This window comes from Bufo bufo, chromosome 6 (genome assembly GCF_905171765.1).
Source record: "Bufo bufo chromosome 6, aBufBuf1.1, whole genome shotgun sequence".
NCBI lineage: Eukaryota > Metazoa > Chordata > Amphibia > Anura > Bufonidae > Bufo > Bufo bufo.
The window spans coordinates 346,258,456-346,273,274 of NC_053394.1; the positions used below are offsets into that span (position 1 = coordinate 346,258,456).

The following is a 14,819-nucleotide window of genomic DNA, read 5'->3' on the forward strand; positions in this document are numbered from 1 at the left end:
CACAACATACAATATTAAATCAACGAGTCAGAGCAACTCTGGGGGTTTATTTTCTGTTTTATGAACATCTACCACTAGCATATTGTAATATCACAGTCCATGATTCAAAATGACAATAAACTTAGCTCTGCGCTGCATTTGTTCCTTGCATTTTACAAACACGACTCTAATGCTATCATAGTTTGTACGTGTATTTTTCATTGTGTATGTTAAAGGGACCTCAGTTATGGGGAGAATAGGGGTTCTCCAACAGGTTCCCTATAGGATGTAAGCACAAACATGGGATATCACTACGCTACCTCTGCTAGTGCTACAGAGAATGAATGGAGTGGCATTCAAGTCAATGGGTGCGGCTGCCCCACAGTCATGCAATTTGCGGTCTGCAGCACAGGCCCGGCCGGCGCACGGCCATGGGCATGAGCCCTAACCCAGAGAGCAAAGTTATCATGTCACTTATACTGCAACGTTAATGTTCAAAAAATGTAAAAATTTACATAACTGATGTATGTGCTGCACCTGCAGTTCTATTGTTTTGGCCCTGTCGATCAGTGCCATGCCTTGCTTACCTGTACATTAGACTTGTCTGCTGAAAGGGTTTATTGCTTGCATTGACCCCACCAGCCAGCATTATGACCGTGCCTAACAGTTTGCTAACCTCTCCTACTTGGCTTGACCATTCCTTCAGTTTGGCTATGCCTACAACATGGAGCCACTTCTAATCTTTTTTCCAGAGCCACTTTGAGTTCCCAATCTGCCCCTGTATATGGTATTGCATTATTTAATATTTTTTATAATTTTATGTGATTTGTGCCTTGACTAAATGGATTGACGTGGAATGTGCTGTTTTAAAATATGAAATGTTTCACCTCAGAAGCATAGAAGATGGCAGAATGTCTGGTTTGAGAAATATGCTAAGTCAGAGGGTGGGACCTCGCCAACTAGAAAAGTGTCTGTGACATTTAGGCTAGGGCTACACAGTGTTATGTGTCGCACGACTACTTGTTGCCAAAAAGTCAAATATTTTTTATAATTATATTTATAAATATAGTCAATGGTGTTGTACTGCAACATGCTACGACTGTGACATAACAAGTTGGATTTTTGAGCGACTGTCTTGTCGCAGTTGCAGCATGTCGCATGTCACAGAGTGACACCATTGACTATCGTTACAAAAATGTTGCACAACATTGGTGCGCCATGAATGTCACGCAAAATGTCGAAGTTTAGTTTCTCCCTTTTTGTTGCACGACACATGTTGCCGCCTAGCCCAAACCTTAGGGTTGGACATAAAGTTAGTAGATTGGTGGGGTTCACTGTGTATAAACCCAGGGCATCCCGTAGTAGAAGCAGCACATGAATCCTGAACACAGGGAGCAGATAATCTAATAAAACTGAGGCCTACTGGATGACCCTGGGAGCAGAAGAAAACCTAAAGGAGATTTCAGTATAGGCAAAAGAATAGCTGCTGCAGACTGAGGAGCATACAAGAGTCCAGGGTATCCTCTACCAAGGAGAACATGGGCAGAGAATAGAAAGGAGTTAGAAGACCGGCTTTCTATATGATGTGAACTGTTGATGTTTGCCTAAAATCTATAAATCTCTGTACCTGTACAAAAGATTGTAATCTCTGTCTGCATTCAAGTGTATCATAACCTGTATTAAAAGAAACATTTGTCAAGTAAATGTCAACTGTTAGTTAAAACTACCCCTGCAACCTGTGTAATTCCCCTCCTTCATCTCTGGAACATCTACTGTATCCCAGAGAGTAGTAACAACATTAACAAAGCCTCTGTCATCTTTATTATTTGTCAGCACCCTGGTGAGGAGATGGTGCTGGCCACCATGAAAGTTGCTTAACAACTTAACAGCTATGCCCCAAACAGCTTCCTTCTCCAGGTACCACTTGAAATTGTTGGCATGAACAGGATACTGGCCCAAATATCATCTTAGATTTTACCCTGCACAGCCTCAGAAGAGAGCTACACAGTGACAGGAAGCATCTGCATTGGTGATTTGCACAGCCTGTGAGACAGATCGTGTCTTGATGACTATTTGGGTGATGAATTTCAGCTCTTGGAGTCTTTTCAAAAGAAGGGAAGTCAACAGAAAAGCCAGTACCAGTCCCCACTGCTGATCTTGCATTGGAGATTGCTGAGCACATGCTGGCCACAAGGAAATGCACAGGTCCTTCAGGGTAGTTCCACAGAAAAAGACCTGCCAACAGATTGAGCCAATAGCCTGGCTGCAGCATCCCTGGGATGGAGGTGCCATCATGGATATGAGTCAAGAAACCTTAGTCTGGTTCAGTATTGAAAGGGGCATTTTCATCAGAAATGACCAGTGTGGACTACTTTGTCAATCAAGGTTCTGTAAAGAAGCATTATAACCATACTCCCTCCAAAACTTGCATCCAGGGGATCAGGTGGATTTTTACCACTGCCAGGGCTCAGAGGTGTGTGGGTGTCTGGCATCACCTGCCCATACTAGGTCCCAAGACCAGTAGAGAATCTGTGGTTGAATCCAGAGGTGAAGACAAAAAGCTGATATACAGACCTATGACCTACACCAGGCCCAGGAAGATCTGTGAACTCACTGCCCAGATGGTAAGGTGGGTAGGATCCCCCTCCCACTATTGCCTTTGATAAACCAGGGGGTAGAATTAGTCTGCCAAATGGTTGTCCCGCCAAGCATTAATTTCTGTGTATCAGAAGAGATGTTTGTCAAGCAAAGATCAACTCTGAATTAAAACTGCCCCGACTCTTTGCATATTCTCTCTCCTGCATTTGGGACCCCTTTCCTCCAGGTCTCAATTGTCACAAATATTCAAATCTAGTATGCCTGTCCAGTGCTCTAGAATCTCAAGAGTAAGCTAGGTAGGACAAAGCTTATTGAGCTAAGCTACCATACTAGACATAGCCCATGTCACACTGTTTTTAAATAAAGTAGTTTTTTTTTATCCCAACAAACCCTTTAAGTAGTAAAATGTACAAGTAAAATTTAGTGAAACAAAAATAATGACAATAAACATGGTATAAGATAATAACAATAAACATGGTATCATGTAATGAGCTATTTATTCAACCATATACACAATTACTATAATCAGAATCACATTTCGATGACTGATGACATTTATACAGTACTGAAGAGGTAGAGCATTTGATAAAAAACACAGTGAGAACAAATTAACCATAGCTGTACAGTCCAATAAGAATTCATAGTGACAATATGTTTATTGCACACAGTACTGGAGAGCACAAGAATCAGGAATCACAAGTAGACGTTATTACTAGGTTTTCTTCGTAACACGGCCAGGTTGTCAGGACATGGTCAGTAACGACTACGCAGATTCTGGACTAGTACTATTGGATTAAGAAACCACAGTAATGTTGTGATAGCTTTTAATATTCTTTATCTTATCACAGGAGAAGGTGGCAATCAATGTTTTACTGCCGGTCTTGAAGGCAGTGATTAAAAAGGTAGCCTCTGTTTTTTCTCCAGGCTTCAGAGATGGCAGGCTAAAACGAGAAGAGAAATTAGCATTAGCAATCAGTCTATTCAGGTACAGTCAGATGGTCAGATGGGGTAAATGGTGCCCAGTGGAGTTGGAACTGTAATGCAGTCAAAAACTACACACCCATGCGATCCGCAGTTGTTTGGTTTTGGATTGTTAAAATAGGCAGTTGCTGGCTTATCGTTAATGGCCGCTCTGCTTTGTAAGAACCATTAACAACAAGCAAGTTACTGTAATACAGTTTTTAACAATGTAATACCTAAAAGCTGTGGCACACATGGCCAATTGGTTTTTGACTGTACCTTGGCCGAGTCTCCACTGAGTGTTGGATGTCCCATCTGGCCATACTCTTTGACAAGCCCCAGCGCAAGGGATTTATTCTGCAGGAACCATTGAACACCAGTTTCCTTTTTTAATATAAATATTTATAAGATTCTGTGCAGATAAATTTCTTAATAAATTTTCAGAGCAGCCATCACAATCATACGTGGCTGCACAGAGACAAAGCTGATCACACAGGCAGGCAATCAGTAGTGTTTCTGTCCAGGAGGGCTGCATTGCTAACCTCTTAAGTTTCATTAATTGGTAGCTGCAGGCAGCCAGAATCATCTTACCATATGCCTATGAAGGAAATTTGAGAGGCATATGAGAGGAAACTCTTATCATTGCAAAGATATATTAAGATATTCATCAGCACAGAATGACATGGTGTTTGATCCTGTTAGTCCATTGTTGGAAAGTCTAGTCTTCTAGTGGACCTGATATTGACTATTTTACTTACTCTTTTTGGATAAATTCACCAATAAGACCACTTCCTTCGATCAGCAAGACGCAGGAGTCCATTGTTTCCGATAAAGTGTTGGTGATAATAACTTCAGCTTCGAAGGCTGATTTTATTTTAGCCTGATTTGGACACTGTCACAAAGCAAGTCCAAACATGGGAATAAGAGATTAGGAATGTGAGTGTGGAAACATAAAAATACAGATACAAGATATGTATATGCAGTGAGCAGGGCTGGTGCAAGGATTTTTGCCACACTAGGCAAAAGCAAATTTTGCCGCCCCTTGACTCTGCCCATTGACCACACCCCTTTACCCGCCCCTTTTTCAGCCACCTATTGCATGCAACATTTATCTATGGTCGTGTACCCTGTGCCAATCTATGGTCATGTACCCTGTGCCAGTCTGACTATGGTCGCGTACCCTGTGCCAGTCTGACTATGGTCATGTATATATAATATCCAGCCATTGTCTGCCACCTAGTACCATCCCAGTGAAGCCAATCACTCTGCGCTGTTCAGCAGGTTGCCACACCAAACACGAGCAGTGCCATCTATTCACTGCCAGGCGCCATTCAGCCACTGTCTGAAATCCTGTGCCACCAGGGCAACATAAACAGTATGCGGCCTTGTGCCCTCTGCCAGTCTGGCACTGTCCTGCACCCTGTACTATTCATAGCCCTTTAGACAGTCTGTGCCACCTATTAGGCTCCATGTGCCACTGCTGGGCACCCTGTGCCAGTCAGAATTTATGGCCCCTAGTCAATCAGCAGGTGTGCCCTGACCCCTGTACACAAGTGTGTGCCACCCTGCTGCCAGTCACTGTCCTGCAGCCTTTGACACCCTAGTGCAGGTTGTCAGAGTGCGGTTGCCAGGGGTGCTCACCAGGTTCTGCTCCTCGCTGTGCTCCAGGTCCACATTGCCTTGGCTCTTGCCAAGATCATGTGTCTTCGGCGCGTGATCTCCCGAGACCCACCTCTGGAGGTCACTGGTCTCGCGGGATTGCGCGCCCGAAGTGACTGAACAAACTCATGAACCACGCAGGCTCGCACTCGCAGCGCATCCGGGAGGCAAGTACAGGAACAGAAGGAGTCAAGGAGATAATGTCAGATGGATCACAAGTAGGGGGCGGGGCGCAGGCGGCGGCCGGGTGATAGTGCTTGGGATTCGGACTCCACAGAGTGCGCTCTACGCGGTGGCCTACTCTGCTTATGGGTGGCGCCGGCCCTGGCAGTGAGCCTCTGAGGAGCCAATGCAGAGGATGGGAGTGGCAGTGGCCCTGATGAGATGTTGCATCATGGCATACTCCCTCGGGCCTTTGCTCCACGGGGATCAGTGCAGCGGAAAGGTGGTTTAAAGAATCAGATCAGAAGTAAACATATAAAAATATTTCTTTACTTACTCCAAAATATAACTTGTGGCACATCCAGCAATATTAAATTCAAGGTGCAGTATCTAGTACCAGAAGAGGAGGTATGGTGGCTGGTTGTATGGCAATTTAATAGCACTAGCACTTGTGGATATAGGTCTCCACTGTGATACAGGTTTTACTCTGGTCTGGTAGTTGTTTGGGTGATGAGTGTCTGAGCTGTAGTCCCTCACCTTGCAGGAGTTTCTCTAAAGCTGTAATTTCACTGATCACTCTTCTGTCTAGTCACACTGATGCTTTATATATTGGCAACCATATCCTCCTCTGTTGGAACATATGGCCAATACAGAAAATACAATAACATAATACATAACAAAATACATAACATTAGATAGCTATATACAACATTTGCAGATACCCCTAGGTCTGGAATACTGCATATATTTTAGCAAATAATGGTTATAGATATTTTTATTTTAAAAAAATCTCATTAATGTCTGAAATTGGGAATAGAATGGCTTAACCAATCAAATGGCTCATCCAAATCGTCATGTGGATACTTGATCCTTCTGATCTTGGCCGCTAGAGAAGGAGCCAGGATGTTAGTATACAGGCCTGAATAGGGCCCAATGATGACTGTCTTAAAAAGGTTCATTAGTAATTATTAGAGTTGAGCGAATCGAAGCTAACTGAGTGGAATTCGATCCAAATTTCAGGAATTATTAGATTTGCACCGAATCCGAATTTCCTCGGTAACGATTCCCATTTTTTCCTAAAATGGCTGCTGCATGTGTGAGGACATGGAGCAAGGAACTCTGGGAACGCGGAATCACCCATAATGCCATGCATGCAGCCAATCAGCAGTCAGCCAACCCTGTGATGTCACAGCCCTATAAATAGCCTCAGCCATCTTGGATTTTTCCATTTTCCAGTGTACTTAGTGCAGGGAGAGACGTCAGCAGGCGCTAGGGACAGTGCCAGAAAAAACTCAATTGATTTACAAGTTCAGGGAAAGATTATTCAAGGTGTAGGGAAAGGATAGGGAGGAATCATTCCACAGCATTTATGTAGAACAGGGTTCAGTATAGGAGGTTACAGCCTGGGAAATAGGAACAATCCTATTACAGCTTGCTGCACTGACTGGGGACCCAAATTGCCATTATACATCTCTGTAATTCCAGCAAACCGTTCTTGTTATTGGGGTGCAAGTGCTGTTTGATACAGCCATTAACAGGGTTTATTACAAGGAATTATTTATATGTCTTATTTGCCCTTGTGCGATGCAGTTATATGTTCTAAAGCATTTTTTGGCTTGTATTAGTGGGAAAAAAGGGCTTATTAGCCGTTCTGTGGTGAAGTGCAGAAATTACAACCCTTTTTGTCGTCTATAAGTGGCAAAAGAAAAATATATTTGCCATTTAGCGGTGCAGTTATATGTTCTAAAGCCCTTTTTGTCATGTATTAGTGGCGAAAGTAAAATATATTTGCCTTTCAGTGGTGCAGTTATGTGTTTTAAAGCCCTTTTTGTCGTGTATTAGTGGCAAAACTTAAAAATATTTGCCGTTCAGCGGTGTAGTTATATGTTCTAAAGCCTTTTGTGGAGTGTATAAGTGGAACAAAGAAAAATATATTTGCCGTTTATCAGTGCAGTTATATGTTCTAAAGCCCTTTTTGGCGTGTATTAGTGGCAAAAAATATATATATATTTGCCATTCTGCAGATATGTTCTAAAGCCCTTTTTGGAGTGTATTAGTGGGGAAAAAGAAAAAGAGCTTATTAGCCGTTCTGTGGTGAAGTGCAGAAATTACAACCCTTTTTGTCGTCTATAAGTGGCAAAAGAAAAATATATTTGCCATTTAGCGGTGCAGTTATATGTTCTAAAGCCCTTTTTGTCATGTATTAGTGGCGAAAGTAAAATATATTTGCCTTTCAGTGGTGCAGTTATGTGTTTTAAAGCCCTTTTTGTCGTGTATTAGTGGCAAAACTTAAAAATATTTGCCGTTCAGCGGTGTAGTTATATGTTCTAAAGCCTTTTGTGGAGTGTATAAGTGGAACAAAGAAAAATATATTTGCCGTTTATCAGTGCAGTTATATGTTCTAAAGCCCTTTTTGGCGTGTATTAGTGGCAAAAAATATATATATATTTGCCATTCTGCAGATATGTTCTAAAGCCCTTTTTGGAGTGTATTAGTGGGGAAAAAGAAAAAGAGCTTATTAGCCGTTATGTGTTGAATTGAGAAAATTGCAGCCCTTTTTGGTGTGTATTAGTGGAAAAAAATATATATATTAAGCGGTAAATTTCCATTTTACTACAGCCATTTACAGAGTGTATTAATAGGATAGATACAGTTAGGTCCATATATATCTGGACATAGACACAAAGTTTGTTTTTATTACCTGTTTACTAAAACACATTAAATTTATAGTTATATAATGGACATGGACATAAAGTCCAGACCTTTAGCTTTCATTTGAGGATATCCACATAAAAATTGGATGAAGGGTTTAGGAGTTTCAGCTCCTTTACATGTGGCACCCTCTCAAAGGCTGTTTAATGCGCAGGTGTGGCCAATTCCTTCATTATTTAATTCTCAACTAAGCACATAAAAGGCCTGGAGTTGATTTGAGGTATGGTGCTTACATTTTAAGGATTTTGCTGAGAAGTAAACATGCGGTCAAGAGCTCTCCATGCAGGTGAAACAAGCCATCCTTCATCTGCAAAAACTGAAAAAACCCATCCGAGAAATTGCTACACTATTAGGAATGATAAAATCTAAAAGCACCTCAACAATGGAAAAAGACCTAGATGCCCACGGAAGACAACAGTGGTGGATGATCACAGAATAATTACCAGGCTGAAGAGAAACCCCTTCACAACAGCCAACCAAGTGAACAACACTCTCCAGGATATAGGCGTATCAATATCCAAATCTACCATAAAGAGAAGACTGCATGAAAGTAAATACAGAGGGTTCACTGCACGGTGCAAGCCACTCATAAGCCTCAAGAATAAGAAGGCTAGATTGTACTTTGCTAAAAAACATCTTAAAAACCAGTACACTTCTGGAAGAGCATTCTTTTGACAGATGAAACTAAGATTAACCTCTACCAGAATGATGGAAAGAAAAAGGTATGGCGAAGGCATGGTACAGCTCATGATCCAAAGCATACCACATCATCTGTAAAACACGGCAGAGGAAGTGTGATGGCTTGGGCATGCATGGCTGCCAGTGGCACTGGTTCCAGGACAGAAGCAGCCGGATGAATTCTTGTGTTTTCAGAGACATACTGTATGCTCAAATCCAGTCAAATGCAGCCAAACTGATTGGTCGGTGTTTCATAATACAGATGGACAATGACCCAAAACATAAAGCCAAAGGAACCCAGGAGTGTATTAAAGCAAAGAAGTGGAATACTCTTGAATGGCCAAGTCAGTCACCTGATCTGAACACAATAGAACATGCATTTCACTTGTTAAAGACTAAACTTCAGACAGAAAGGCCCACAAACAAACAGCAACTTAAAACTGCTGCAGTAAAGGTCTGGCTGAGCATTAAAAAGGAGGAAACACAACATCTGGTGATGTCCATGATTTCAAGACTTCAGGCAGTCATTGCCAACAAACGGGTTTTAACCAAGTATTAGAAATGAACATTTTTTTTTACCATTATTTAATTTGTCCAATTACTTTTGACCCCCTGAAATGAAGGATTAAGTTTAAAAAATGCTTTAGTTCCTCAAACTTCTATGCAATCATTTTGTTCAACCCATTGAATTAAAGCTGAAAGTCTGATCTTCAACTACAGATAGCTTGTACAGCTGTATTCTACCCAGCCCATACTGCAGGCTCACAGCCTGGGAGAGGCATGCGTAGGATGCAACTTGGTACTACTTTGCCCAGATTGTAGGCTGTAAGCCCAGGAGAGGCATGTCAGAGTAGGACCCATCTGATTAGAAGCGACCTTGACGACCGGTAGATGGGCCCGAAATATTTTTGATCAATTATATTCGCAAAGAGCTTCTAGCTGCATTTGCAGTAAGTATGACCAGCAAGTATTTATTCTTTCAGTGTTTTCTTATATCTTTGTGCAATTGACTAGCAGAGTGCTGTTACCTGTAGTTCTACTAATCCAAGTGTGTTTTAGCCAAGGTAGCGTGCACCTGCGTTCTTATATTCACTTATTGTGGAGGTGCTGGTTCGTTTATTTTTTCCCCATTGTCACTGCCACTAGGGGAGTGGCTCCCCCTGGTGGTAAGTTTGAACCGTGCACCACCAGCCCATTTACCATGTGCTTTTAATTAGATAGCTTGTACAGCTGTATTCTACCCAGCCCATACTGCAGGCTCACAGCCTGGGAGAGGCATGCGTAGGATGCAGCTTGGTACTACTTTGCCCAGATTGTAGGCTGTAAGCCCAGGAGAGGCATGTCAGATTAGGACCCATCTGATTAGAAGCGACCTTGACGACCGGTAGATGGGCCCGAAATATTTTTGATCAATTATATTCGCAAAGAGCTTCTAGCTGCATTTGCAGTAAGTATGACCACCAAGTATTTATTCTTTCAGTGTTTGCTTATATCTTTGTGCAATTGACTATCAGAGTGCTGTTACCTGTAGTTCTACGAATCCAAGTGATCTTCAACTACATCTGAATTGTTTTGTTCAAAATCTATTGTGGTAATGTATAGAATTAGAAAAATGTTGTCTCTGTCCAAATATATATGGACCTAACTGCACAGTGAATTGTGATTGCTATATGAATTTATTTGGGGTGTATTAAAAGGAAAAAGAATATGGGAAAATTGATGGGTGATTGTGGACTTTCTTCTGTATGAACCGAATTACATTGATTAGCCATTCAGTGGTGAAATTTGTTTGTGATACAGCTTTTTTTTGGGAAAATTGGTCGGTAGCTGTAACTATGGTCAAGGACAACATATGTCCTTTACGGTCCACTGGGTAAATGTGGTTCCTGCCCAGCCACACCAGCAACTTGGCCAGGTGACGCTGCTTCCGCCTCCACGTTCTCACGCCATTGGTCCTGCGACAATGTCTGCCTCTGCCTCCTCATCCTCCACCGTGTCCTCAGCCTCCACTGCAGGGACAATTCACTGCGCTCCTCCAGCATACTACTTGTGCAGGAGATGGCGGTGTCACGCTGTTCTATACCTCGTTTGCCTGGGTGAACGGAGTCACACAGGGGAGAAATAGCTCCATGCCCTTCATCAAGAAATCGAATCCTACAGTCCTGATCAAAAGTTTAAGACCACTTGAAAAATGGCAAAAAATCATATTTTACATTGTTGGATCTTAACAAGGTTCCAAGTAGAGCTTCAACATGCAACAAGAAGAAATGAGAGTGAGACTAAACATTTTTTGAGCATTCAATTAATTGAAAATAACGATTAAACTGAAACAGGCTGTTTTTCAGCTGATCAAAAGTTTAGGACCAAATGCTTTATAAAAGGCCAAATCTGTGCAAAGATGTGGATTCATTGTCATTTTCTGTCAGGTAGTCACACGTTGTGATGGCAAATTCAAAAAAACTCTCCCTTTTTGAACGTAGTCGGGTTGTTGAACTGCATAAGCAGGGTCTCTCACAGCGCGCCATCGCTGCTGAGGTGGGACGCAGTAAGACAGTCATTTGGAATTTCTTAAATGATCCTGAGGGTTATGGAAGAAAAAAGTCAAGTGGAAGACCCAAAAAATTGTCATCAGCACTGAGCCGGAGGATCCAATTGGCTGTTCGTCAAGACACTGGACGATCCTCGACCCAAATTAAGGCCCTTACTGGTGCTGACTGCAACCCCATAACCATCAGACGGCATCAGAGACTGAAGGGCTTCAAAAACAAAAAACGTCTTCAAAGACCTCGTCTCCTTGAACGCCACAGAACTGCTCGTTTGGACTTTGCAAGAGAGCACCAAACATGGGACATTCAAAAGGTGGAAGAAAGTTTTATTCTCTGATGAGAATAAATTTAACCTTGATGGTCCTGATGGTTTCCAACGTTACAGGCATGACAAGCAGATCCCACCTGAGATGTTTTCTACGTGCCACAGTGGAGGGGGCACCATAATGGTCTGGAGTGCTTTTTCCTTCAGTTGAACAATGGAGCTTCAGGTAGTGCAGGGGCGTCAAACGGCCGCTGGCTATGTCCAGATGTTGCAGAGAGCATTCCTCATGACTGAGGGCCCTCGTCTGTGTGGTAACGACTGGGTTTTTCAACAGGACAACGCTACAGTACACAATGCCCGCAGGACAAGGGACTTCTTCCAGGAGAATAACATCACTCTTTTGGCCCATCCTGCATGTTCCCCATATCTAAATCCAATTGAGAACCTTTGGGGATGGATGGCAAGGGAAGTTTACAAAATGGACAACAATTCCAGACAGTAGATGGCCTTCGTGCGGCCGTCTTCACCACTTGGAGAAATGTTCCCACTCACCTTATGGAAATGCTTGCATCAAGCATGCCGAAACGAATTTTGGAAGTGATAAACAATAACAGTGGAGCTACTCATTACTGAGCTCATGTTTGAAAGTTGGATTTCTGTTTTGAGGGCGTTATATTTTTTTTTGGAGGTGTGGTCCTAAACTTTTGATCAGCTGAAAAACAGCCTGTTTCAGTTTATTCGTTGTTTTCATTAAATTGAATGCTCAAAAAATGTTTTGTCTCCCTCCCATTTCTTCTTGTTGCATGTTGAAGCTCTACTTATAAGAAGTAAATTTAGGACAGAACCTGGGTAAGGTATTTAATAACTAAATTAACTAATGCCACCAAGGCAATGAGATCCATCTTGACCCAGGTATTACTTAAAACTTCACTTTTATTTTTAGTGTACTAAAACCTACATCACAATAGGTAAATGAAAGAGGAAGGGGTAACTTTATTAGTTTTCTACGATTCAAAAAATCTTAAAGTTAAAATTACAGTCTCAACTTCACAGGACCGGACTTAGTAAATGAGAGGGACCAGGAGAGTGCACTATCTCCCACCCTCACACTGGTAGGTAACAGTGTCGCCGTCTGCAGGACTGATATTGGCTCAATACTGCTATCCGTGGCAGTGTGAAGCAGAGGGGACTAAAGCGACATCAGCCCTCTATGACGGGAGAAAAGAGAGACTCCCATACACACAGCTAATCAGCTAAGAGTTAAACTATTAGCCAAAGCTCCACAGTTCCGGCTACACTGTAAACAATGTATCAAAACTACTTGATTGATTGATAACTGTGCTAGTGTGCTAGTCCATTCGGACAGCCACAGTTCCAACACTATGAGGAAAGAGACCGCACATTAAATGCCCATTTCCCCTGAAGAAGCCAGTTTAACTGGCGAAACATGTCGGGGGGCAGTTTCTTTCTGTTTTAATGTGCGGTCTCTTTCCTCATAGTGTTTGAACTGTGGCTGTCCGAATGGACTAGCACACTAGCACAGTTATCAATCAATCAAGTAGTTTTGATACATTGTTTACAGTGTAGCCGGAACTGTGGAGCTTTGGCTAATAGTTTAACTCTTAGCTGATTAGCTGTGTGTATGGGAGTCTCTCTTTTCTCCCGTCATAGAGGGCTGATGTCGCTTTAGTCCCCTCTGCTTCACACTGCCACGGAAAGCAGTATTGAGCCAATATCAGTCCTGCAGACGGCGACACTGTTACCTACCAGTGTGAGGGCGGGAGATAGTGCACTCTCCTGGTCCCTCTCATTTACTAAGTCCGGTCCTGTGAAGTTGAGACTGTAATTTTAACTTTAGGATTTTTTGAATCGTAGAAAACTAATAAAGTTACCCCTTCCTCTTTCATTTACCTATTGTGATGTAGGTTTTAGTACACTAAAAATAAAAGTGAAGTTTTAAGTAATACCTGGGTCAAGATAGGTCTCATTGCCTTGGTGGCATTAGTTAATTTAGTTGAAGCTCTACTTGGAACCTTGTTAAGATCCAGCCATGCTAAATATGATTTTTAAAAATTTTTCAAGTGGTCTCAAACTTTTGATCAGGACTGTAGCTTTCTCTGCGACAACTCAAAATCGGAACCATGGTGACTGACAACGGGAAGAACATGGTGTCGGCGCTGCATCAAGGAGGGCTGAGCAATGCATCCTGCATGGCATATGTGTTCAATCTGGTTGTCAAGCAGTTCCTAAAGTCTTCCAAGTATCTGCAAGACATCCTAAAAATGGCCAGGAAACTTTAAATGCACTTCAGCAACTTGTACACCCCTTGAGCTGCACCAGCAGAACGGCATCCCCTAACATAGGCTGATATGCGACGTTTCCACCCATTGGAATTCCACCCTCCATATGTTGGACTGACTATACTAACAGAGAAAGGCCATAAACAATTTCTTGATGATCTAAGCAGACAGCGGTACTCCCCTGTGTAACTTCGATGTCAGCCAGTGGCAGCTCATGCGTGACCCAGGCAGAGGACCCAGACACACCATGGCAGTATGCAGTGGGGATGGAGGCAGGGAGTCCCTCCAAGTTACTTGCACAAATAGCCAGATGCATGCTCACTTGCTTGCGTTGTGACAGCTGAATTGTCACCATTCGGAAGAGGGATGACTATTGGCTCTCCACCTTGTTGGACCCTCGCTACCAGTCCAAAATGGGGGCCTATTTTACACCCACTGACAGGGAGGACAAACTGAACTACTATAGAGACATCCTATGTAGTCAGTTGGCCACTGCCTATCTGTGCCATCGTCCCTCCTCTCGCAGGTCTGACTGGGGGGCCCTCTGTGCTCACATGGTGGGGAAGTTAGGAGCAGTACCAGCTCCATCAGCAGCAGCATGAGTCTAGAGTCGCTGCAGCCACATAGTGAAGAAACTACTTACCAGCAGCTAGACATAGAGCAGAACCTGAACCAGCAGGTGGTGGCATACTTGGAGTGGCACCCTGCCAGCCAACATTGAAGATCCGCTAGACTACTGGGCAGCCAAACTGGATTTGTGGCTGTAACTGGCCGAGTTTGCCCTGGAAAAGCTGTCCTGCCCGGCCAGTAGTGTGGCATCATAGCGGGTGTTTAGTGCGGCAGGGGCCATAGTTAACCCAAGAAGAACTCGCCTGTCCACCTAAAATGTGGAGAGACCGACCTTTGTCAAGATGAATCAGGCGTGGATCAGCCAGGATTTCCACCCACCAATGCCTGATG

General features: G+C 42.9%; 1 protein-coding gene across 1 annotated transcript in view; it reads right to left on the reverse strand.

Annotated features, from left to right (window-relative positions):
- Positions 1–3,123: 3,123 nt before the first annotated feature.
- LOC121003831 (protein-glutamine gamma-glutamyltransferase E-like) overlaps positions 3,124–14,819 on the reverse strand; it is a 113,754-nt gene continuing 102,058 nt past the window's right edge. The window contains exons 12-13 of the mRNA XM_040435747.1: positions 4,296–4,429; positions 3,124–3,518 (exon numbers count right to left, since the gene is read on the reverse strand). Of these exons, the coding sequence (XP_040291681.1) occupies positions 3,371–3,518; positions 4,296–4,429 (282 nt within the window). The 3' untranslated portion in view covers positions 3,124–3,370. The remainder of the gene's footprint in view (positions 3,519–4,295; positions 4,430–14,819) is intronic.